This window comes from Parambassis ranga, chromosome 1, assembly GCF_900634625.1.
Source record: "Parambassis ranga chromosome 1, fParRan2.1, whole genome shotgun sequence".
NCBI classification, from domain to species: Eukaryota; Metazoa; Chordata; class Actinopteri; family Ambassidae; genus Parambassis; species Parambassis ranga.
In genome coordinates this window covers 1055263-1081867 of record NC_041022.1, presented here as the reverse complement: position 1 = coordinate 1081867, position 26605 = coordinate 1055263, and the positions used below count along the sequence as shown (strand labels likewise).

Genomic DNA, 26605 nt, shown 5'->3' with positions numbered 1-26605 from the left:
TGGTTAGAATAACAAACCAGAAGGTCGTTTTTATTAGTTTCATGGTCTGACGACAGGCCAGAGTCAAGCTGCGTCATTGTGAAGCTCTTTGCAAGCACTTGGTAGCACTTGTTTGTTTACTCATTCCGATAAAAAACATCACTTTGTTACTTTTTTGTTAGTTTTCTCTCTTCCTGCTTGGTAACATTGCTGATTACCTGCCCCACCCTCATGTGTTTCACCTGTGATTGATCGTCTTCCCCGCCCTCCTGTATTTAATGTCTGTGTCTTCCCTCAGTCCTTTGCCAGGTCGTCTTGTGTCTTATTTCCGAGTGTTCCAGTGATTATTTCCTTAGGTTTTAACTTGTAGTGTTTTTTGATTCTGACCTTTGGACCACCTGTGTTTTTCGTCTCTCTGAATGACCTCTGCTTGCCTCCTGACTCTAAAGATCGCCTTTCCCTTGCTGTACTGTTGTTTGGTTGGCCGGCCTTCCTGTGAACCGATCTGTCAACTGAACACTGTCTCACGAGTTTGCTAACCCCCAAGTACCCTGGTACTGTGCTACTGTGCCTACCTGTGAATTGGACCTTGGACTGGACTTTGACCACCAGTGGTTTGCTCCTTTTGTACCGTTGCCCTGTTGGACTGTCTTCCATGTACCGAACCCTGATTGTATTTAAGGAACTGATTTTTCTCACTGCTGAATCTGAGCCTGCTCAGAGTCAAATCCTCCTAGAGCTACTGACACACTTAAAGGTGAGCTGAGGTAAGAAAAAAAAAAGATTTTAAGACAAAAGTAAATGCAAAAAAGCTGAAAAGGCACTGTAGTTGGATCAAGAGGGAATAAGAGAAAAAGAAACATAAGCTATTCCTCTAGCCACTTAGCACTGTGTTATAGACACGAGATTAGAGAGGAGCATGGAGTTGAAATGTCAGGTTTAGGAGGAACGTGCTGGGATTAAGATTCATCGCCACCCTTTTAATCATGCGGTGCTGCGTGGAACTCTGCCAGTGTGCGTACGTACAGACGCAAGTGAGTGTTTATCATGAAATGAGAGAGTTACCTTTAATGGAATCCTCACATCCATCTCATTGCAGGAACTAAATTTAAATGAGACATTTTCCCTTCTTTGCCTTTTAGCAATGAGGCATATTAATAAGTTGGGAAATGATGCTGAAAGGTTAGACAACTTTTTTTTTCATATCGGGGAGAAATTGTGTGTATTGTCTAAAGTGCTAGGAGGCTTAGGATGCAGGGTGTGTGTGTGGAGGTGAGGCAGGAGGACATGAGAGATTATACACAGTTGTGGGGATCAAGGAGAGAAAGGTTGATCAAACACTAGTTAGAGCTGTGTATCAGTGGAGACAGTTTATGCAGACAGCTTCTCTTCTGAGTATTTTTACGTGCTTGAAAACAGTGAAAGGTCACTTGGCGTACAATCCATCCACATCCTACTTTTTTCTTCTCTCTTCTTACTGTGTTGTATTGAACTTGACGGCCTGTGTGTCTGTGAGCCATCAGAGTTTTGTATCATACCGCTTGCTATCATAAAGGTGGTTTTGAGTCCTTTGGCAGCTGATTATTCAGGCTGGTGTCACCGAAAGACACATGAATGACACGCCAATTTCACTTCATGTTTTATTACTATGCAGTTTTATCATTTTGCATGTCATTCACAGCACTTCAGTGTTCACAAATATGCACTGACACATCACAGCAGCAGGTGGGGACAGTTTCCTTTTAAAATGTGTTTAATGTTATGACTGCATGTATTTTGAGACAAAGCATGACCTAGCAGTCCTCTTCGTAAGAACGCATACCAAACAAAAACAGAGCCATACTGCATGATGGACAGTGGGTAAACATGGTCCTTGTTCACACTGGAGCGTGTACACGCTCAATCTGGCTTAATCCAGCTTGTTTGCTCCACACCGCTAGGTGGCGCCTTGTAATATACAGAGTCTGTTTAGGACCACGTGTGCGTTTTTTTGCCCTGTGTCGCTTGTTCTTTCGGTTTTTTTCGGTTCAAAAAACATTTTATTGCTTTGTAGCCCTGTCGAAAATAAACCCAAAGCTGTCGTAGTTCGATGGTTGTTTACATACGGCTTTTGTACACAACCCGAACATGGCCCGAATCCCCTTTTAGCCGGATTGATTTCCCCAGAACGGGGTCATGGAGTCATGAGTTGGAGCCGTAGGCACTGGCTGACCCAAGTTTTATCAGCCTGCAGGAGAAATCTCTCATGATTTGTCTCAAACATGGCAGATTGTCCCTTTACATGTTGCTTCTCATCAGGCCTAAGCATGCTCAGACTTTGTTTGTGAGTTGACATGTTTGTTGTAGATAATGGCATGGGAATGTTTATAGGAGATACCCATACTGATGTCTTATTCATTGATTTGTTAAGATCATAGAATAGAACAGAATAGAAGAACTTTATTCATCCCAAGCTGGAAAATTGTACAATTTCCTTTGTGTCCTTTCGAATGACGTATCAGATAATTGGACCAGGACTGATGTTGTCCATTTTCTCAGACAGTGCTGACTTGCAGTTTTCACTTACCCAAAGACTTGACCTGCACATGCGTGTAATCAGAGCTGTATAAGCACCTCTCTCTACCCTAGGCCACCAACTGATTAATCTTCCCTCATAGGACGATAGTGTAACAAATGTCCAGGATGCAGTCATGGTACCTTACAGCTGTATAATTAAGGTGAAAAATGAAAAGGCAAGTTTAAGCATTGGGGTGGTCCAAGCACTCAGAGAATAGCCATGGGTCAACCTTTTGAAGAGCGTTGCAGCTGTTATGATCCAAAGATGGTCTCTAGTTTCTTCTGTCTTTCACAGAAAGGCCTTCATTTTCAAAGCTTCTCATTTTCTCCTCTCCTTCCTTCCTCTTTGTCTCTGTCCTCCTGCTTCTCTCAGTCCTTATCGGAAGGTGACAGAATGGTTTCACAGCACAGCTCAGAATCACTCTGCAAAAGGCCACAAGCAACTCATTCCCTTTTTAGAGTGTGCTTGTCATTTCCTAATCTCTTTTAATTCTCACATCCCCTCATTTGCAGGTGAAATCTGTAGCGTTGGAAGGCAGCAGCATTCCCTGATGTTGTTGTCACTTTTACAACAGATCTTGTTATCACCTCGCCTCAGTATAAGGGTGCTTTTCTTGTCATTTTCACACAGGCGCGAGTAAAGAGCCTTAGTGTGAAGAGTAGCGCTTGTTGGTGATTTTAACGACAGCCATCAGTTTGATTCATGTTTGTGCAGATGTGTGTTTAGATGCTTATCAATCAAACGCAACAAGGTCATTTAAGAGCACGCCATATTCCAATATCAAAATTGAATATTTAATTCACTTTTCTTGCTTAAAGCATGTATGATTGTAAATCAATATAGGCCTGGGAACATTAGCTTTGATGTTCTGACTCTCTATAAGCTGTCTATTGGTCTCAACCATCGCCAAATCTGACTATAAAGCTAAAAGTGAGCTAAAAGCAACAAAAATGTACAAATAAGGATGAGTCTGTGATGAGTCTTGTGACCCACTTGTGATGTGTGCAGTACCTTCTGGTACATGTATGAACTGCAGTGAAAGCTGTGCAGCCAAGACTCTGAAAATGAGTGCACGGGAAAGGTTGTTGTGTTCCTCAGAATGTAAATGTTATCCAACGTTTTCTAAGTCAGAATCAGCACTAATTATGTGTTCCTCCATCCTACGATTAAACACTTTCATTTGAACTTTTGCCATCGTATTTATGAGCCGTGTCTTCATCTTTACCATGTTGAATAGGTCTCCTCCTCTACAAGCCTCTGTATGATCAAAGGGGAGTAGAAAAGAACAAATTATCAGCACTAATTTGTAGATCTCATTCAGCGACTTTGTAGAAATGCCAATGAAGGAATGAAATAACTGTGTTATTAATTTATCTGGCTTTCATTCCAGCAGCACAGTATCCACAAGCCTGAAGCATTCTGAAGAATCAGACTAAACAAAACCTTGATATATGTTAGCTTTTCCAAATATCGTACGTGGTTAAGAGAACCATCGACAGACCAACAGTGCCGTGTGTTTGTATCTCTCCACCCTCACCACCTCGGATGCCACCTCGACGATTTGTCAACACACACCCCCATGTCTGTCAGGTTAATGCTGTTATCTAACAGTATGTCTAATGCATCATCTCCTTTTTCATTCGCAGCAGTTATCATTGGTGAAAGCAGTGGAACATGGTCGTGCCCTGATGTGCGTGCTTCATATTTTAGGAACTCTGAGGTTATGAAACGACAAAGGACATTTGGTTTGAACTTAAATGTCCTGTTAGCAGACTTTCACCAGGGTATTAATATGAACTGAAGCCCTGTCCACACAGAGACGAGCACAGGCGTTGTTTCTGTGTTTATGGCCAATAAGTAACTTTTCTAAAAACTTTTTTTTGAAACAGCTCCACCTCTCCCTTAACCTGCATGTGCTCCCTCTGACAACAACAATCTACTGAACTTGTTTTTGCTTTTACAGAAAATTACTACTCTACTACCACAGCGAGCAGCAAGGGGACAATAGCCATTACGTTTTTAGCTCCATGTTATTCTCTTTCTGTTGTGTTAAGTTTTGTGTGCATGCCCCATGTCGTCTTTTTAGTTTTTTGGTGTTTCTGTGGTAACGGTACAGCGCCACTCACAGGCCTGGCATTATGTATTTTAATGTTTTCGGTGGTTTTGTGTGGGTACGTGTGGATGCGCACATTTACTGAAACGATTCCGTCTTTAGGGAGACGTTGTTGAAATGAAAACGACTTCGTCTGTGTGTGGATGTGGCCGGAGACTGGGTATCATCTGTTTAGAGCCAGATTCCTCACAAACAGTGTGTAACTACAGTGTCATTGCATTTAACAGATTCACACCACAGCTCAGATCATTAGCATCTGTGAATTGCAACAATGCATTGGTGTCCTCAGATCAGAAACCTGTGTGTTATAATTTCCTGTCATTTCCACACAATAATGTAGAGGATAATTAGCCCCATGTTAAGTTGACTGATGTTATCATGCTAGTTTTAAACAAACAAAAGCTCCACTAATTAGCATCTTATTTTTAGCTTGCCAACTCCTGACATATCAACACATTGCCGAGCTCCATGCGTTTTTAAATGAGCCTCAGATGCACGTGTAGTGGTTTTATGTGTCTTTCGTGGAAGTTGGTAGCTGAAAAGGTGTGAAAAAGCAACATTTCAATCACTGTAATTATACAGTAGAACTGTGAGGTGGGATTAAGGAAGAAAAGACAAGCTGTGAGAAATTGGGAGGCAGAGAGAAGAGGAGAGAGAGAGAGAGAACACCCTGCTAAGTCAAACTCCCATGTAGAGTTCTGTGAAGTCGATGAAGGATGCGCCTCCGCTTCTTCGCTTCACCATTTATTCAAAAACTGACACATTTGAGATTTTTAAATCATTTATTCCGCCATGGCATTATGAATAATTTTCTCTTTCTACATGACTTGATGGAATATTGAATCTAAACACACTTCTGTGCCTGCCGTTGAAGAGGTTTTAAGAGGTGGTATTGATTTTCGGAGTTTTCAAAAATCTTTTTTTTTTTTTTAAATCACAGGCATTTCTTGATATAGGGCCTGAGCCCATCATCATTTTCTCCTGTAAAGACATAACTGTCTAATCTGTACTGCAGGGCTTTAGATCTATTTTCTTTGACACTCACAGAGAGACAAACACAGTAGGTAGCTGGTTGACGGAGTTAGCAGTGGCAAAAGGGGTTTGGGTAGAATTTGGCGGGGTGCTGCGACGAAGCTTTGATGTGATCCTCAGGAGATGATATGACTGAGATTCAGCCGTAAAGACAGTGAAAACAAAGACAAAGAGAGAGAGGTTAAATGTATGATGAGGTAGCTTGGTAGATGGAGAGAAAGGGAGAAAAAGGAGATGGAGAGACTGACCCAGAGTGGGAAAGACAGCTGAACTGTATGCCTTGAGATTAAAAGGGAAACTGACACAGAGACTTATCTCAGTGAGGAGGATTTAATCACAGTCCCAGCAGTTAACCAATAACATCATCATCCGTTTTCTCACCCTCTGTATCATTCCCTCCATCCAGCTCTGCGGTTTTTCCCTGGACACAGACCATTGAATCCAGGCAGCTTCTCCTCCCTCACAGCTTCTCCCTTAATGGAAAACTAAAGGTGTTCCGGCTCATTCCACGTTCATCTGAGTCTAACACAATAACTCTCCGAACAGAGCTTGTTATTCCATTATCACTGATGTGTGTCTGTGTGTGTGTGTGTGTGTGATTCCCTTTAGAAGTCTCAGAAGTGCTTCATATTTGAGAACAGAGCTATCAGGTGTCACAGTGTGAGGCTTTTTATTTTTTTATTTTTATGTGCCGTCTAAGTCACAAAGGATGTGTCAGTCATGGCAGGGGAGCTGATTGGAAAGACACGTGTCAGACATTCGCTCTGCTGACCGAGTCAGCCTCTCTGCACAGTCCCTCAGGCGACTCCTTAAGTACACTGAAATATTACCATCCTCTTTAGAGGAAATCTCATCTCCCTGCAAAGGGATATGATTTAAAATATAGACATGAGTTACAATTAGGAGGGTACAATATATATATATATATATATATATATATAATTTGCCCATTTTGTGAGTTAATCCTCTTGTTCCCAGTGTTTCAGGGAAACACTTCTTGTAGTATAAATGAAAAATAACCTGATTTCTTTTGTTTTTCAGTTGGAGTAACAGGCTAAGTGGTTTGTCAAAGTTGAGGTTCTTTGGTAAACAATGAAACAGGAAGCTTAATTGGAGGCACTAAGTGTGTTTGGCCCTTTTATTGAGGGCTGAATGAAGTTCATGAGCAAATTAGACAAAACTTCTCTGCTGCCAAAATTGAGGAAGACTTTTTTCTGGGTTTATTTTCTTTAACTTTTCGACAAAACTATGCAAATCAATGGTCAATAACAGATACATAGCAAATATAATGTAACATGTGATTTAATGGCAAATTTATACCCATTTAAAAGGCCCATATACTTCAGGAGAAATATTTCTAAAGGTAATATTTACCTTTACCCTTTACCACAGATTCATACAGGTTACACAGTTCAGTGTAATTATTTAGTAATTCTGAAGAATATGCATAATAATAATAATAATTGTGGAGCAGAATAAGGTTTCAAAATTACTGTAACATAGTCCAGAAGACACTTGTGTTGATTATCAGTCTGTCAATACAGTCATACTGCAACAATACTGAGTGCAATTAATTAACATGTTAATGTGGACAAACCATAGAATTCAAAATATTGCAAAAGTCTTGCAGTTATAATGATTATAATTTATGACTTACCTCACTGGAGGCAACAGTGGCTCAGTGGTAGAGCAGGGTTGTCCGATAACCGGAAGGTCGACCCCAGCTCCTCCCTAGTCATTGTTGTGTGTCCTTGGGCAAGGCACTTTACCCGCATTGCCTCCAGTGCACTCACTGGTGTATGAATGCGTATGAATGGATCGGCGGTGGTCGGAGAGGCCGTAGGCGCACCTTGGCAGCCACGTCTCCGTCAGTCTCCCCCTGGGGAGCTGTGGCTACCACTGGTAGCTTACCACTGCCACTGTGTGAATGTGGTGTGAAAGAATAATGCATCTCAATGTAAGCGCTTTGAGTGCCTGCCCAACAGAGCAGAAAAGCGCAATATAAGACCAATGCATTATTATTATTATTACTGTTGTCACTGTGCTTTGTATTGGTCACGTTACAGTAAGAACATGTTTATTTTTGCCTGCTTACACTCATAAAATCATGAAAGAATCCAAACAAATATAAATATATACAATTAGGGTTAACACCCATGTTTGGAATACTAATATTCAATCCAAACTGTATTATTTTCCATAAACCTGTACTTAACCTGCACATTCTGCAGTTCGGTTTAACATTAAATAATACTCCAGGCAGCACACGCCAGGAGCACAGCTGGAGACTGTTGTGTCAGCATCTTCTGTAGTTAGTTATTGGTATCAGACAAGCTGTAGTGTATTAGTTTTGGGGGCAGAAAGGGTTTGGATTTAGCTTGGCATCAGCATTCTGTCATTTTATTTTACACCTTCTTCAGGTCAGACCGTGTTCATTCACCAGCTCATCCCCACATTTCACGACTTTTCATTGGAGACATCTTTTTTTTTCATTCTTCGGCTGTTATGCTAGTACATCTGTAACAAAGAACCCATTAATAATATATTTCGCAAAGGGCAGACAAACTCCTTCAAGTGTGACAAGCAATATTCCTCCACCTGCCAACATGGTGGCCGTCTGCTTAGAATCCAAATCAAACCTCTCTGTCATATCATCATCTGTCTCCACACAGCCATACTTATGTGGATATACTCACTTTACTAAAGTTTGAACTAAACTTTAAATGATAACTGTATAGTAGGTGATGATACTTATAGGATCTGTACATCATGTGCCTTGGTTTATCGTATTTTTACATACCCTCGAATCCAATCCAGAAATAGCTTAGTACACAGAGTGGAGAAATGATTGCAGTATAGTGTGTTTTATTATATATCATAGCTATGAAACCTATAACTCACGTACATGAGACGCACACACATCACATACATATTGCCAAAGGTATTGGATCATCTGCCTACACACACATGAACTTAGGTGATATCCCATTCCTAGTCCATGCACGCCAGTCAAGTTCCTCCACACCAACTCAACTCGCTCATCCATGTCATTATGGACCTTGCTTTGTGCAGTGGTGCACAGTCATGTTGGAACAGAATGATCAGCATGGAATCGTCCTAAACTTCTTAGTATGCTGAAGCATTCAGAGTTTCTTTCACTGGAACTAAGGGGCCAAGCCCGGCTCCTGAAAAACAACCCTGCACCATAACCCCCAGTCAGACAACTACCGTTCTGCTGGCAACTGCCAAACCCAGACTCGTCCATCAGATTGCCAGATGGAGAAGTGTGGTTCATCCCTCCAGAGAAGGTGTTTCCACAGCTCTAGAGTCCAGTGGCAGCATGCTTTACACCATTGCATCCGACGCTTTGCACTGCACTGGATGCAGCTGCTCGGCCATACGCACTGTACTTGAGCTAATCTAAAGGCCACAAGAAGTTTGGAGGTCTTCAGCGGTTAACTCCGCTCTGTCATTTTATGTGGCCTACCACATTGCGGCTGAGTTGCTGTTGTTCTCAATCGCTTCCATTTTGTTATAACAACACTGACCTGCTGGAACTCACTGAGCTCCTGAGAGCGGCCTATTCTTTATAAAAGCAGTCTGCATGCTGAGGTGCTTGGTTTTATTCACCTGTGGCCATGGAAGTGATTGAAATACCTGAATTTAATTCTGTGGATGGGTGAGTGAATACTTTCAACAATATAGTGTGTTTGTGCATGCATATGAACACTTAACAACAGAGCACCTCCAATAAACCAAGGTTGTATCTGATAGTCCTTCAGCAGCAGTAAAGATTTTCCAAATACATATGTGCATGGTTACAGCCAAAGTTTTAGAAATACAAGGTCCAAAAAGTGTAGCTGTCATCATGCAATATCAAATATGAAAAAATTACATTTGAGCGGAATTCTCCTTTCATTTTCTGTAGACGTGTACAGTAGTAAGTCATGAAAATTGTCACACGTGTAGTCGACATAATCAGAAATTTCTCTTCACCTCTAGAGGATAAGTTTCATTAATATACGATGAATAGTACAGTGTGACCTGACATGTAAAGCTTTTAAGATAAAAAAAAACATAAAATATGTTAATATTATGATAATTATTTTGTGTATATGCTACAAAAATGATATATAATTACTGTGATCTCAACTTGCCCTGTGCACCCATACCGTAACACCTTGTATAGACATGCATCTACAACCCTCACCTTCTTTCACAGAGCTTTTTAGAATCTACATTTTTTAGAATTTAAATCTCTGCATTTTATTGTATTAACGACAGAAGCATCCACCCAAACAATGACACCACTGTGACTTACCTCGAAAGCAATTCCCAGGTCCAGACCTCAGTGGTTTCTCTGGCCAGGCCTATGTGCAGTGAATGAAGCTTCCAAAAACTTTGTGCAGGCCTTTTAAATGGCGGAAAAAGCTTGTTGTCAAAATGTTGACTTTTCTTCTGGAAAGTCTGAAGCTGGGTATCTTATTTTTGTTTGTGTTATCATTTAATTATACATACAAATAACATGTCACTTCTGGAGCATTTAGGCTGTTATGCTTAAGCGTGACGCTTTTAGTGTGACATTTTTTTCCTTTAATGACACATTAGATTGAAGTTCAGAGCAAAGCTCATAGCCGGCTGGTCCTTAATTGACATTACACTGCTCTGAAAATAATGCATGCAGCGTGATTTGCTGAGGTTGTAGGTGATACCACTTTGAACTTCCTGCTTTTTGCTATAAAATGGGTTTGTAAGTGCCTCATAATTACAAAATAATGTCTCGGTAATTTGCAGGCTGTGATCATCAAACATTTAAACCCTGAAAGTTGAACCATTCCTAATGCCCAGTATTTAAAAAAAAAAAAACATCTCATGCTTTTAGCGTGTTTTAGTTTCTTTTAGTTTCCTGCTCCCACCCTCACAGGCAGTGTTTTTTAAAAAATATATATATTTATTTTGTTCAGTTGGCAGATTTAAGGCCAAAGTATGAGCCTGAGGTGAATTTGACTCGGTTAAAGATTTTTTGTTCACTATAGTCCGCTGTGTACAAGCTGAAATAAAGTCTTGATTTCTCCAATTCAGCATTAATATGTTTTTGGAGTGAAACAATCCCTTTACCAGGCGGCCAAAACACTTTGAATTATCTCCCTGTGCAAGGGTGAGTTTATATAATATTCCCACAGCTTGGTACAGTTGAGTTTATGGGCTAAGAGAAAACTGTGTTCCTTTTGTGTTCCGCTTGTCTTTTCTGCTGTCCTCTTCCACAAGCAGAGTCTGTTCATCTGGAGGAAGATGAAAGGGTGACTTTTGCTCATTGATATAAATAAATGGAGAGAGAGAAAGGGATGAGGCGAGGCAGTGTGGGAGGGGAAGATATCCTTGGGGCAAAAGAAGGAGTAGGAGAGAGGGATGAGCCGACCACAGGGAAGAGAGGAGGTGGAGGGTGAGGGCGAGAGGGAGGTGGTAAAATGAAGAGAGAAGAAAGAGAGAGGGTGATAGTGGAGCAGAGGGAGACAACATAGAGGATGGTGAGAATGTATGATAAGAGAAGAAAATCCTCACTTTATGAAAATGAGATTTTCCACCACATATGATTACAACTATCATCAAAGAGGCCAAGCGGCTGTGTGTGTGCTGTATACTGTATGTGCAGACACACTGATGTGTGTTAGCTGTAGGAAGTGCACATACGTTTGTATGGTGAGGCTGCAGGAAGCATCCTACAGCACTTCTCAGCTTTTCATCTGTCTTCTTTACCCACAAGCCCGAGCGCTTGTGTTGCTGCTTATTGTATGTGTGCAGAGTCTTAATCTCATCCACCTGTTCTTGTTGAAGTACATTTATGTGAAGCACCAGTTAACCTTTCTTTCCTGTCTAAAGCCACTGCGTCGTGACATTTTATTAACTGTGGCAGGTGATATATTACCACACTTCCCACAGTACGATTACATTACCCCCCTCCCTCCTTTGCTCTTATTCCTCTTTCCCACCACTCCACCTTATCGCTCCTCTGCTCTGCGGATCCTTCCCTTCTTCTCCTGTTCTTCTTCTCAGTATTTACACACACACACACACACACACACATATACCAGACATCATTCGGCACAGTAATTAAACTAAAGGGGACAGGAAAGAAAGAATAAAAGGACATTGAAACACTCAGTGAGGGAGAAAATTGCAGCGTAAGAGAGAAAAAAGGAGAAGAGACATCCTGAGTAGTAACCGAGTGCTGAGAGTGAGAGAGGGTGAGGATGGGCCAGAGAGGGAGACAAGGAAAGGTTTTATGGGGGTTGGGGGAGAAGTATAAAAGCTCTTTAGCTTGCAGTATAGAGCACTTTTATCTCTACAGCGATGGCTGTGGTACCATACAGACTTAAATAATAGCTTCAAATGCAGCCATGGGTGTATGCTTGGAGGAGATGTGTGGAGGAAATAATAATAGAGGAGGGTAATAACATATAAGAAAAGTGAGATGCACTTACTGTTGCTATTATACTGGATAGATGTGGTGCTCACCGTGCAGCTACATGATTACCTCAACAAGAGCAGTGTGAGTGATGAGGTTTGAGGTAATGATGTCTTAGACTCCCACTGATAGATGAAGATGCATGTTTCTGTGAAAAAGATGGACAGATGGCTAATAAAAGACAAACAAATGACAAGCGGTAAGATATTTCAGGTTGTAAGACACTTGAAATAACTGTAAATGAGTAAATAGTTGTCTATGGTACATTGTGTTTATGAGAGCTTTTATAAGGTCAAAAGCACTTGAAGAATAAGAGCATCGTTTATCGTTGTTGCATAACGAAACACCACATTTCTGTGCTTTTGATGTATTTTTCAATTGCAAAAAGTGTTATTATTTGGAACTAACACTGTACCAAAGTACATGTGGGAATGTAAGAGGACTTTAATTTTTTTTTAAATTTCTTCTAAATGCTTCACCTTCCATATAGAACAAATGGTTTATGCTAATGAAACATATGGACATACTGCGTGCTATACAACGTTATGCTGTTTCCACTAGTACAATGTATGATCATATTGCTGGAGGGCATTTTAACATGGGACTGACCAACACAGCTGCAAAAGTGAATAATGGAGGTTACACATACTGGGCTTTCTCTTAGGAGTCTGAGGTTCGACTCCCCCTGACAATGCACTGTTTTGTTTTCACACACCATTAAGTTTCTTTTTTTCCCCTCAAATCTTTTTTGTTGCTGAATTCATTAAAACATAGTAGCATGGTAATGGTTAAGGAAAGATCACCTTAGAACACACACATTCATTAAACACATTTTGCAAGAAAAAACACTTCATCGCATTGCTACCATTTCTCCCCTAGAGTCCCCACTTTCATGTGTCTTCATTGACACATATGTTCTGTTTTTATATATTAAAATATCAATCTCATGGTAAACTTCACTGGTAAGGATGGACTGTTCAAATCCCATCACTTAAAACCCCCATGTGCACAAAAATCAGAGTAAGAAATGTATTTGTGTGCCACCAACATCAAGGAAGCAGTTAATCTGTCATTAGGATTAACAGCCCAGCCTCATCCTGTAACATGAAATGTGTTGTCATGTAATTTTAAATCGATCGTTTAGTCCAAAATGACAAATTTTAAACTAATGTATTTCAAGAGGAATTATGTTTTTTTTCCCCAGTGAAATATTGGCATAATTTAATGTATTGTTTCACGCAGACTGCATAAAAACAATAATTAGATCTGTGTTTCCTGAAGTGCATGTAATGTAATGAGATGAGTCTGTGATGAAAATAAACACAATTAAGAAATACCAACATTTGTTGTGGTATATACACACAAAGCTGGGCAGGGACACAGTGGGGAAGATGACTCCACACCTCCCAGCTACAAAGCTCTGATTAATCCAGGGTTGCAGACGAATTATATTTTTGCTTAAGACGTTTCTGTCATGATCCCTTCTTCAGTTTTATTTCCATTTAAATCCTTGGTTTTTCTTGTTTTTTTTAGTGTAATTGTATTTTTCCTGGTTTACTGTGTCCTGTTTTATTTTGAAAGTCTTGTTTTCCTTGTGTATTCCCTTGTGTTTTACTTCCTCTTGTGTTCCCTCCGTTTGTGATTACCTGCCCCGCCCTGATTGTGTTCAGCGTCTTGTCTTGTTACCCCTTGGGTTTTGGAGTCTTGTGATCCTCTTTGTTCTTGTCAGTCCGTACCGTGTCCATGTTGTGTTCTCCTGTGTTCCTGTCGGCAACCTTTGTTCCTACCCGTGTGTTACCGTGCTGCAAACCTGCGTTTCCTCCATTAGTTTTCCTCTGGGTTCCTCGTGTTCTTTGTCTGGTTGGTTTTAGGTTTCTTGATTCCTTTGTTTGTACTTTGTACCTCTTAGATCTACTGTTTAACATTTGGGTTTTGGACTTTTTCTGCTGATTCCTGTTTTGTCTGTGTTTGGGTCACAACAGTTCCTAACTGAGTGAAATGAGCAGATTTATCTAATGCCCGGTTTACACTGTGCGATATTGGGCTGTCGCAGACAAAAGACGAGCATCGTAGGAGAATCGTGGAGATATCTTTGGTCATGGCTCTAAATCGGTGGTCTTATGTCACACTGTGAGACAGGTTCCACGATGGTCGTTGTCAGCATCTTGCAACCAAAGACAAGCTGAGGCGGTGTCAGAAATTTAGGGTGACTGTCTCACAGTGTGACAGCTGCTACGGTCTGTCACTCCGCATCCACGTCCTCCTCCTCGCATGTTGACGTACATCGTAACCTGTGGTCGCCTGCGATTCAGTGAATGGTCATCGCACAACCTGCACGCATCAAACTTGACGTCGTACCAAGCTTTATTAGATTCACGCCGTGTAGTGTGTCATGCAATGGTCTTATAAGATCGCTAAAAATCGCACAGTGTAGAAAGGCCATAAGTGGCGGCTGTTTTAATTCCCTAAATGCTAAGGAAATGTGTGTCCATGCTTCATTTCATCTCTCTTTTAGCATCACCTGTGACATGTTTGGTGGACTTCATTTTTCAACCCTTTGACTGCAGACCAGGTCAGCTTCTTCACAACATCAGACACCAAGCTGCAATTTATGTTTGATCTTTTGCATGGTCCCTTATATGTATATGCTTATTTCAGAAGCGAGAGCCGTACTTTCTTCTTGAGAGCGTGTGCTAATTGTCAGGATACATGGAAAGTCACGCAGATGAAGACATGATTTGCATCAACATGAAGAGCAGTAAAGGGCACGTAAGGCCATTGAAAGTATCGCATAATTAATAGCTGGCAAGTTGCTTGCCCAGCCTAACAGCTGGGAGGGGCCTACCTAACACATTAATTTGAAGGACAGGTTTTGGATGGGATTTGGTCCACTGAGAGTCGCCGCTCACCAGTCCAGTCAGTCACCTTCATAGAGTCTGACACCGGACTGCTTTCCTCTAATTCAAACTTCACATCCAATCACTTTTCATTTTCTCATAAATCCTGTTAGATCCCGCCTCCCTCGCTGTATGCCTATTAGGTGATTGTGTTTTAATTTGAAGCAGCGAATGAGCTATTAGCTGTCGCTGACACGTTACCCATGTAATGCTGAAAAGGAGCTCAGCAGCTGTGACAGTTTATCCTCATTCAGTCAGTCACTTAGCCACGTATGCACACACATACACTCGCTAACAAATTAAACGCACTAACTTTTCGAATTGAGATTAGCCAAATGGCTCGAGTCTGACTTAAAGCTGAAACACAGACCTGATAAGGGAGGCTGGTTTCTCCTTTTTTTGGTGCTGCTGGGTTAAAAAGTAACACGTGCACTAACACCGTATACTGCTCATATATTCACAACGTGACTCAGAGTGAAAATGCAGCCTTTTTTTTTTCCTCTGAAAGGTGACACAGAGCTGCAGTTAATTGCAGTCAGAGCATTATCAGCGTCTGCTTGGCATCAGAGTTGACTGGCAGATAGAAACCTTATCAGTAAGATAAAAAGTGAGAAGAGGAGGGAGCTCAAGTGATGAAAGAGGGAGAAATAAAGAAAGAGAGGACAAAGGGAAAAGAGATGGAGCAAGAAAAAAAGGGGCGAGTAAAAGATATTCTAATTTTGTCTTATACAGATAAGACAAACCAAAAAAAAAAGTTTTTATCTTCTTCACTCATCACCACGCTGCTTCTCATCAACAGCACAGTCTGACGGGTTGCCAGACAGGAAACATCAGCAATGGTAATATAATATAATATTACAAAATCCTGGCCTTTTTTCTATCCATTTAGTTCCCGTCTGGCTCCTCTGTTTCACACATCCCCAGTAGAAGGCCCAGCAGTCATATCCCCAACTCTTCCTCTCCAAGTTTGCCCTCTATTTCTCTCTTCCAGCACTGCTCCTTTGTCTTACATGAGTTTTGTGTTGCTTTCATCTATTTCCCTGCCCCCCCCTCTCTGTGCTGTTTATGCATTTCCCTTTTTTCTCCTCTTTCTTTCAACTCTCTTACTTTAGGTTATTCTGTAACACCTCTTTGTATACCCTCTCCCTTTGCTGCACTTTAGCTTGTACTGCTCCAATCAAATTCTGATCACATCTTTATATCAAAGATGCCAACCCTCCAGGAGGCGCTACTTTCATGTGATGAAACTTGCTTATAATCCGTTCAAAGCTGTAAAGCCAAGGCTGAATATTAACTCTCCACATTATTGACCTTCTACTTACACGACGCTTCTTTGTCAGTTTTTTGTCTCAGAAAGTACTTACTGTTCTTAGTGTATCCACTACAAGTATATTTCAGCATTCCTTCTAGCAACTAACATTTCAATTGGAGCTGTCCTACATTATGTTATTTTCTGTGACATAGTTTAAGCCAGCAGTATTCGTGAACCTCCATGTTTACCTTGTTTTTTTGACGCCTAACCTATTATGATTTGAGGCTTAGGAGATTGTAGGACTCTAAAGCAGACAATGCAAAAGAAACCACTAACAAAAACCCAGTCTTCATTGACATAACCAAATATGAACTTTATGTAAAGTCCAAAAGAAATCCATAAAGTCACCAAGAACCAACAAAACAACAGCCAACAAACCAACAAAGGAAAAACCCAAAAGATTCAAAAATCAAACAGGAACAAACCGACAGACTGGCAACACACATGAACTGACAAAGACAGAGGTGAAGCATGTGGATTCAATACACAGGGAGAGGGTGACACAGGTTGGAACATTTAAAGGTGGGGCAGGAAATGACAGTGGAGAGGAAGTAAATCAAACAGAGATACAAACAACATTTGAAAAAGTAAAAATAAAACGGGACTAAAAGAAGTCAACAAGGCAAAAGATACAATAAATAAACAGAAACCAGGGACACAAACGTGAGAGTTGAGAGCTGCCAGTTTTCTTAATAAAAGATTGACTTCTTTGTATTTCTTGTTTAATCTAGCCACAAGGGGCTCAAGCCAGGGATGTCTGTGCTAGTCCCAAGCCTGGATAAATACAGAGGATTGCACCAGGAAGGGAATCCGGCGTACAACTTAAAAAAAAAAACAAAAAAAACACATGCGAACCAATCTGAATTCCATCCATACCGGATCGGTCAGGCGTGGGTTAAAAACATCAACTAGTGCTGTCGAGCTACAGGGTGCCGGCGGAAATTGGACTAGTGTTGTTCAAAGAAGGAGAGAAGAGCCAGATTGAGATGGTTTGGACATGTGCAGAGGAGGGCTAGTGGTTAAATTGGTAGAAGGATGTTGGAAATGGAGCTGCCAGGCAAGAGGTCAAGAGGAAGGTCAAAGAGGAGATGGAGAGAGGACATGAAGTTAGTTGGTGTGAGACAAGAGGATGCAGAGGATAGAGTTACATGGAAACAGATGATTCACTTTGGTGACCCTAAAGGGAACAGCTGAATGGAGAAGAAGAAGAAGAAGAAGAAGAAGAAGAAGAAGGGTCAGGGAGTTAAGTGGTCGCCCTGCTGACAGCAAGGTGACAGCTGTCCGAGCTCCTTCAGTCTTCTGCTGACATTAGAAGTGACATGAGGAGATGTGTTCCTTTACAGTTTACTGCCCCTCTTTTCTCCTCAGCCGGGACTTGCCAAAAATTATCCTTCATCCAGATTGTGGATGGAAATTCTTCAGAGAGCTGGGTCTGTTGTGTCAGCTGTTCTGTCTTAAGTCTGCCCAGGAGACTACAAAGTTGTCAACCTGCCCAGCATACCACCAGCATACATAGGACTGTGTGGTTAATGAGAGGCAAGGGAGTACTTCCCCCCCACATCACAATGTACATGCTGCTGGTGCACAGGACATCACACATGGGACATGGCTGCTGTCGTTTAACGCACCAGATGCAGAGGGATGCATTCAACACAGCATCCAACATCTGGCCTATCTTTAAAGGTCTGCACTGGTATGGGTCCAGACGTAGCAAGCTTATGAGTGGCTGGTGTCCAATGTCATCGGTGAGCATCTGTGGCCCTAATCTTCCTGTTGTGTCCCAGACTTTGAATTTCCAGTTGAGCCTGTTGGTGAGAGAGATCTTTTCTAATAATGCATAAATCAACAGGACACACAGAGGAGTTCCCTTCTTGTCCATGTTTTTCTTTTTTTTCCATCTCATCTCAACCTTTTTCTATCCATCCATTCTCTCAACCTTTGTCCTCTACCTACAGGGTCAGGCATAGTGGCTCTAAGACAACCTGCTTGACTTTGCAAGCGCACAGATGTGCGCAAATTCTTTTTTTTATTAGTAGTTTCTTGACTTTTTGTACTTCATCCATTACAATCCAACACACCCCTACCCAAGTCCCCAACTTAGACTGTGTACAGTCGAGACCATGGAAAATTACTCATGGAATGCGTAGACAAGACAGATTGAGGGAAAGGGGATACACCACAGAGGGATAACAAGCAACACATCACATTACATTTTATTGTATTTTCCTGCAGTCTTATAGCCGTACATTTTTCAGCCTTTCAGATTTACTTTGCACTGTGCAGAGTCTTATCCTGCTCAGTTAGTTTTACACTTTGCTGCTCCTCTCTCTGTTAAAGCTCTCCCAGGATGTCACTGTTCTGCACTGATGCTGCCGCACTGTGTGTCAAAGTTGAGTAATATTACAAATTAGTGTCTTACTACACACTGTCTGTGTATCTTACCAAGTTAGATTTGATGTTCAAAACAGTTTATGGGCATCAGAGTAACATCTGCTAATTCTTCAAATGAATTGTATTCCAGTGCAGTAAGGGCCAATTAGGGCGTCTCAGTAAAGTTGTCACTTAAAAATGCACTCTGTTGCGTTGATTGATCTGCTTAATGATAGTGGTAGAATTAATGGAGTCAGCGGAGATAAATGGCTATACACTGATCATCCAGTGACTTTCAAACCATTGATTTGTCCCTTATCTTGGCTAATAAGATGTTGTTAGTGGAGGAAAATGTGGCAGCGGTTATTCAGAGCTAAGCCACTTAGTGTTACCTGTGTGTCTAGCTGAAGCTGATCAAACCAATAACAGTTTAATTATCAAATAATTAAACGGCTTGTTAGTAGTAGCACTAATAGGAACAGCAGTACTTACATTAGTAAGCAGTAAAAGTAGGAATGTGTCCTAAATTTGGACATTTGTGGAGTACCAATAAGGCATGCAACTGCAACTGAATGTTTGTTATCTATGAGAAAAACTACAATTTGTATTTTAAAACTTCAAAAAACATATCGTGGATGTACATCCCTTTTTCCTCCCTGCAGCTAATTTGCCTTTTTTCCCCTTTTTCCACATTTTTTAGTGTGTACTCTGGGCCTTCATGCATGTGAAGAAACCATTTGTTGCTCACTCTCAGGAACTCATAATCGAAAAAGAAGGATTTACTTTAATCTTTATTCACTTACAACATTGAAAACTTGTACAGTTGTGTGTTGTCAGTGGTTGAAATGCTAAAAAAAAGTGTTGTGAAGGCCTCTACAGTCTACATCCTGCGTTTGAAGACTGTCACTTAAATTAAATTATACACTTCACCCCTCTCCTTTAATAAGTGAGGTGCAGGTGCTGAATTGATGGAATGCATTGAAAGACATTTCAGCATTTTATCTAGTCATAATACAGCCTAGGCAGCCATGACACCTAACCCAGATAAATACTGTAATTATCAGTTCTGCCTCTCACAGCTCACCCGTCTGCCGATTGTCTGTCATATCCATCATTCCTACACAAACACACAAGCGCGATGCGCACACACACACACGCGCACACACACACATGCACACACAGTGTTTTGATGTGTCAAATCTGTATCCATCATGGCACGTCAAAGTGAGATTTAGTGCAGCACCGTGGCGGGGTAACCGCACTGTGGGCGAGTCCATATTAAATTGTCTACTGAAGTGGGCCAGATTGTGTTAGGCCAGTCTATCCATTCATCTGTGCTAATGCTTTTTGTGCCGCCATTTATTTTATGAACTGGAGGGGACCAGAGAGAAGAGGACAGGGCCCAGGAGACGAAGAGAGGTGAGGAGATGTGAAAGAACGCAGCTAAATAACAATAGATGTAACAGAGATATATTAGCAAAAGGGGAAAAAGGGAGAATCCCAAATATGGGGAGACATGGATACACTGTGACACCGTGTAATGTTATTATTACTTTTTTTGGTTCACTATATCTGACTAACTACATTGTTATCCCAACATTTGTCACCATTGTAAATGAGCCAGCTCACAGCTCCTTCTGTAGGAGCAATTCGGACAAAACAGGACCTAATGGAATAAAACTGCATGCCATGTACAGCACATAGCAGCTATACTAACAAGGCTCCGTGGTAATGAGCTTGAGAAGGTGAAACACACACACACACACACACATGCAAGCTCCGTGTGCTACGACACTATCAGCATGCTCTCATTTTGCCATGACCACTTTTAAGTGTTTGTTGCTATGGTAACAGTGTGATTTATTTCCCAATTAAGAGTTAGTGAACTTGTTCACTTACAACCAGTAATATCAAGCTGCACATAAATTACCTTCTAGCACATAGTGTGGTCTATTTTCCATTTAAAATAAATAAATAAATAAATAAATAACAAAAAACAAAGAAATATAAAAAAAATCGCCTAAACAAGTAAACTTCTGCGTCCAGAGTTCACTTCTTTGTGAGTTTGTATTGCATGAGAACAAATATTCTCTGATAATCCTGTGCCACATCTAATTGCCAATTAATGTGTTTGCTAAAAAGGATGAAATTCTGCAGGCATCACATCCAATAACAACCTTTTTCATCTATCTAGCGTAAAATGAAGATAAACAATGTGCGGATGGATGAGAGACTCAGCAGGCAGGTGGGAATGTAATGGAATCAATTAGGCAAACACTCATGATTTATATTCTGTGTTGATAACAAAGAAAGCTTCATTTGGTTTCTTTTCTCCTCTTGCTGATATCATTTGTTTCTAATGTTTATGCAGTGATAACATATGAATCCAGCTCATTCTTGTGACAAATAAATGGAGCGTGAGTGGCCATCTCTGCCTCCGCATGCTCAGTAGGTACGTGTAGCTATGTGTACAATGTGTATGTGAGCATAGAAGGCAGAAGTAACAGTTAATTATTAACTCCGACTATAAAATGTTAATGCAGATATTAGCACTCATTCATAAACATGAAGGCGATGTCTGTGTTGGAGTAGATTATAGTTTCCTGTGTGTAATTTGTCTTCATGTTTACATGAATGATGTTTGCATATCTATGCATGTGTGAAAACGAGGGAAAAAAGGCCCTTGCTTGCCCAAGTTTGAAAGTACTTGTCAAACATTCTTCTGTAACAAAGCCCCTCTGTTTCTTTTTCTTTGTTTTTCCCCCCTTCGTTCTCTTGGTCTGTCTTCTGCTCGCTGCAGTGTTCTTGAGACATAGAACTTGTCTGGCCCTCATTAATGTCGCTGGCATTCGCGCTCGCTCTCTCTTGCCTTTTTTTACTCCCCGGCCTCTTACGGCTTCATCCCACATTCTAGCCATGCCATCCTTGTACACGCAACACGAGCAGGCTTCAACTGCAATTAGTACTTATGTCATCACACGTTCACACACACAAACACACACAGACACTTAGGTCCAGATCCTTGTTTTTTCAGCTTTTCTCATCCCCTTACCCTTACAGCCTTCTTGGCAACTAGTTGGACATTAATTAGACAGCATGCAGGAAAACACTAGCACACCATGTTCCATCGTGACACAACAAAGCACCAGTTTTATTTTATGGTGTTTTTTGGTTGTTGTGGTAATGAATTGTTGATAAGCTTGCCTATGTTTTAGGTAAGATAAAGTCCCCCCGGTGATCAAAGTTTGTTTTTCCTTATGTGATTGGACGCCTGCCATGTAAGGATTGTGTACTGCATAGTGTTGATAAGTCCTATCGCTCTTTACAATCTGATATTGTTTTTTGGCATTAGCACACAAAGGCAACGATTTGTCTCAGTATCTTATTAGCTCCACTATGAATCTTTCATTTGGCCTCTATCACAGAATTCCTAAAACTGGGCAAAGTCATTACAGTTTTCACTTTTTCAATCTCCCTGGCTTTTTTCATCTTCCGAGATCACTCCTTTATCCCTCGCGTTCTATTTTTCATCACAACTTTATCCTCATTCATACCCTCAAACACTCTTTAAACTTGAGGAAATGAGGCCCACGTCTCTTGGAGAGAAAAAAAAATGAACTAGGTCTGGGGTGATCACCAGAAAGTTTCTGACACGAAGAATTACCCTTAAGCTGGTGTTGAATGTTTCAGAGCAGGCTGGTCTCTTTTTCTGAGGGGGATGAGACGGCTCTTGTGTCTGCTTGTCTGCTGGGGCTTTGGAGGTAGACGAGAGGCAGCTACCTCCCCTCTCATCTCTTCACACTAATTAGAGAGAACTAGGTTTAAATCTTACTGGGGACACACATCGTCAGCCTGTGCACAGGTGGGAGTGTGTATTCATCAAAGGGTTTTATGAAGATCCTGTTTTTGTCCTAATGTGTCCAGAAACACATTTTTAGGTTTTATTAGTAAGAGACATGCTACTGTGACAGCTCCCTGCATGTGTGTGCACGCATGTGAAAGCTGTGCAGTGTGGTGGCAAGGCACCGCAGGCGATGATAAGGAGGGGGCTTAAGCAGTGGGCTCTCCAGGCCTAATCACTGCACCCATTTCAAAGGCGAGAACGCCAATTAAAACTGATAGGGCTCAATATGGGCTTTTGGGCTGCCACGGCAGAGAGCAACAGAGCCAACATGAAAATCAATCACCCCCCCTCGTCTCCTGGTCAGGAGAAGCGGTTTGCCAGTCAGTGATCTGAAAGCAGCCTCTGATAAATATGCAAGCTCTGTGCAGGGGCAAAGGGGAGAAACTCACAGGGTCATGGTGAGAAGACAGAGATTTGTGAGTCGCCAATTATCATCTGTGTGTGTCAGTGTGTTCTAGGGATCAGAAGGTCTGTGATCTCAACTTTAAAAGTAGGTGGAAAAGTAATGACCAGGACGTTGACACACATATATATATATATATATATATATATATACAGTGTATATCGGGGAGTGTACAGCCATAACAACTCAATATTTCATGCTGCTTCCGAGCTACTTTGATGAAGTTTATTCCATATAGTACATTATTTGACATAATGACAGGACCCACTGTATCAAATGAAAGCAGCAGTTTGACTTTTTGTGTCTGGTTCTTTTGGTGTCTTGTCTGCTAACTATGGCAAAGGAGCGAGAAGTTTAACTGACATGCTAATGACCCTTCATAGGGTTTGGCTTTTTGGAGTCAGCCTCAAGTGGCCACTTGATGAACTGTGACTTTTTGGCACTTCGGTATTAGGTTAATTTCAAAACCTTGGTGAGATGCTGTTGGGTCCAAAGACTTGTATTTTTAGGGCCCGAGCATGAAATGTGCTAGAGCCCTATTGATACCCTAGGGATTATTTTTTTTTTCCCTGTTGTAAACATGTGTTTGTTGTACGTCTCTGGAAATGAGAGGAGAGGAGAGCATAGGGGAGGAGACAGCGATGGCCCCGCGGATCGCAAGGTGTGCGAGGGCCCGCAATGCTGCTTGCAGCTTTATTTTCTTATCTATTTCTTAACAAGAAAGTGAAAAACTACATATCCCACAATGCCAGGCTTTAGAAGACGATGATGTGGACACATGATCAAACCTGAGAAATGCAATTAAAGTGCCAAACAGTCACAGAGGAATGTGCAATAATATGTAAACATAAAGAAGTGAATAAAGGCTGCTGCACAAGGAGCAAAATTACAATATGCATAATCTAAAAGCTCTGGCATGTATTTCATCAAAACAGATTTTTCACATCAGTGGTGTGTGTATGATTGTGTGTGTGTGTCCTAACAGTCAGGGCAGAGAATCACAAGGACTTGTTGGGGGTTATCTCACTGAAGTGGAGCTGAATGTCAAAATGAGCATTCCTCGCCACCAAGCACTGCATAAGTGCTGTAGGTCACACTCTGCTAAAGCAATTTAAGGTGACGTCCAATATCTTTGTGGTAAGTGTGTGAATGTGTATGTGTGCGCCTGCACGGATGTGTGTGAAAGCTAATACGCTCTGACAAGCTGATAACATATTTCTTGTCACATGGTTTGACATCATTAACTAAGAAAGATTGATTGGCCTTTGTTCCCTGTCAAAGAGTGTTTGTACTATTACCCTGCTGCTGTGTGTTTGTGTGTCTGTGTGTGTGCAACAAAGAATAGAGAGTGAGGTCATGGTTTTCCCTTCCACAGATCAGATTCTGGCTGGACCCAACTCTCTCCCATGATGCTCTGCAGGCGGAAATTTTGGAAATATTCCAGGCGGTGGCTAAGAGACAGAGAGAGAATTTAATACATCGTGCACACACACTCACACACAGTACAGTCAGGATGTCATAACATCTTCTGCTTTGATTTTTTAGTGCAATCAAATTAGCACTTTGAACCTTAAGCAGCCTAAAGCGTACTCACAAGTTGGGCTTTTGTCCCTCTTCTATCTCCTCTTTGGGGATGGGGTAGAGAGCCTCATATGTACGCTTCTCTCCAGAGCCATGGATGGCGTAGGAGTTCATCTTGTTCACACTGGGAGGAAAATAGGTCCATGGGATGAGAGCCTCACCCACCCACTTATCCCCTGTGATTGTGGTTGTAAACACCATGGGCAGTTGTTGCTGGAAAGGGAAATAAGGAAAAAGTAAGAAATACTTATCACATGAAAACTGTATAAATGATAAGTTTCTTAATGCCAGCCTACCACGAATGCTTGGCCAACTCCTGACAGTAATAATATGAGGTGTTGTCCATGTCTGAAGTAAATAAAACACAGAGAAGGTGTGCCAGTTTTACACTCTGATAGACATACAATCACACGATCATGGAACCTCGCGCTTAGAGCTTAGCTGGGTACTTACGGACAAATCTCCACCTCCAGGTAATTTTCAGTAGTGCTATCGAGGAAGAAGGACTCCACAACTGTGTGTGATGAGATGAACAGTTTGTGCAAAATGTATGCAAAAAATACGTGACATAAACTTTCATACAGGATAATAGGACCAGTACACATGCTAACACAGCAGAATGCTCATTAGCTACATAGATGATAATGGGGTTTGGTTTCCGTTCTATTAAGTAACATTAATGAGGTCAAATATGTGGGGCTCATTAACCGGAAATCAAAGTTACTTTAGGTCAATTAGGATGGATAGTTATTCTTCAACCTCATTACAAAGTTTAATTGCTGTGTCGCCATAATAAAATAATGCAATTAGAACAACTGTCTGATAAACAGAACTAGTCCTCTAACCTCATTGGATTTTATTCATATCTTTATTTTAGCTGGCAGAATGGCCTAAAATTGCATCATCATACTGATGGAATTATGCAATCATGAGTACAATAATAATTATGTAACAGTACAGTGAGTTCAGTTATTATAAGGGAGTGGGGGAACCATAAAAGCAACACCTCTACAGTGATGCAATCTACGAACAATAGGCCATAAATGTGACCTTTGTGAAGTTTAAAAAGATCAGTTTGAATCAGTAATAGGTACAGTTCAGGTCCAAATATTGCATTTTTTGTTTAAATTAAATAAACAAATTACTCAGCTAAGATATAATGGCTAATATTTGAATAGTCATATAGCTAATATAAGCAGAGATGCATTAAAATTAGGATTATAAGCCATTCCCCACAGACTTGTGAGTAAATCCCCAAACCCTTCATGTGGTTGCATGGTTACAACAGCAAGCTCCTACCTTCGTAATCCCAGAGTCCAGGAAAGGCGTGACCAGGGGGTCCTGGAGGGGCTGCTGGGTCATTGAAGAAAGGACCAAACACCTCCATCTTCAGGCCTCCTTGCCCAGGAGAGAAGACGATCCTGATAGGTTCATGATCCACAGGGTTGCTGTCCCAGGTGTGCTGGATTTCAAACTGCATTTGGGTAAGAGGACTGAAAGGAAATCACATAAGAATAAGAATCTGCTGTGTGACTAAAGAGACACAATGCACCAACGATCTGCAAACTTACACTGAACCACAACATAGCAGAATGTGGATAAGTGTTATAACCTGCAGCCCAACACCCATGTTTTCAAAAGGTTTGTCACTGGCTTCGATGAAAGTGTAACCCTGATCAGGTGCCCATGCTTTATATAGCCTACTCCCCGTTTGTTATCATGTTAGGTTCACTTCAATTGCAGCTCTGTTACTCAGTAAAAGGCAGTAAAGGAGACTTCCAGATAGAGGAACGACTGTTTCAAAATACTCCTAAATGAAACTTACTTGAGCAAGTTGTAGATAATACTCTACGTGTCCGAGACAGCTAGAAATCACCATATATCGTTAACTACAAAACGGTGATACACGTAATAATAAAAACGATTTTGTTTTTCTCGACTTCCGTAAACTATACGGCTAATGCTTCCTGTCACAGCCAGGAACCTTTTCG

The 26605-nt window shown here is 41.2% G+C and overlaps 1 protein-coding gene across 2 annotated transcripts; it reads right to left on the bottom strand.

The window, feature by feature from the left end:
• Positions 1–23236: 23236 nt before the first annotated feature.
• c1h4orf33 (chromosome 1 C4orf33 homolog) lies at positions 23237–26592 on the bottom strand. 2 transcript variants are annotated; one of them, XM_028416576.1, is made up of 6 exons: positions 26440–26592; positions 25914–26107; positions 25068–25128; positions 24911–24962; positions 24628–24827; positions 23237–24484 (listed from the first exon to the last, which is right to left on the bottom strand). In XM_028416576.1, the coding sequence occupies exons 2-6, from the start codon at positions 26092–26094 to the stop codon at positions 24388–24390; spliced, it is 591 nt and encodes a 196-aa protein (XP_028272377.1). In that variant the 5' UTR covers positions 26095–26107; positions 26440–26592; the 3' UTR covers positions 23237–24387. The 2 variants fall into 2 exon arrangements, with proteins under 2 accessions (XP_028272377.1, XP_028272370.1); XM_028416569.1 differs by lacking the exon at positions 26440–26592 and adding an exon at positions 26186–26357.
• Between the last annotated feature and the right edge of the window lie 13 nt (positions 26593–26605).

Bases quoted from the DNA above. Each gene is read 5' to 3' on its own strand.
- c1h4orf33 (XM_028416569.1), bottom strand. From the start codon at position 26,244: ATGGGTGTTGGGCTGCAGGTTATAACACTTATCCACATTCTGCTATGT. The intron at 26,108-26,185 runs GTAAGTTTGCAG...ATTTCCTTTCAG, and splicing joins CTGCTATGTTGTGGTTCAGT to TCCTCTTACCCAAATGCAGT. The intron at 25,129-25,913 runs GTAGGAGCTTGC...CATCACACACAG, and splicing joins TGGACTCTGGGATTACGAAG to TTGTGGAGTCCTTCTTCCTC.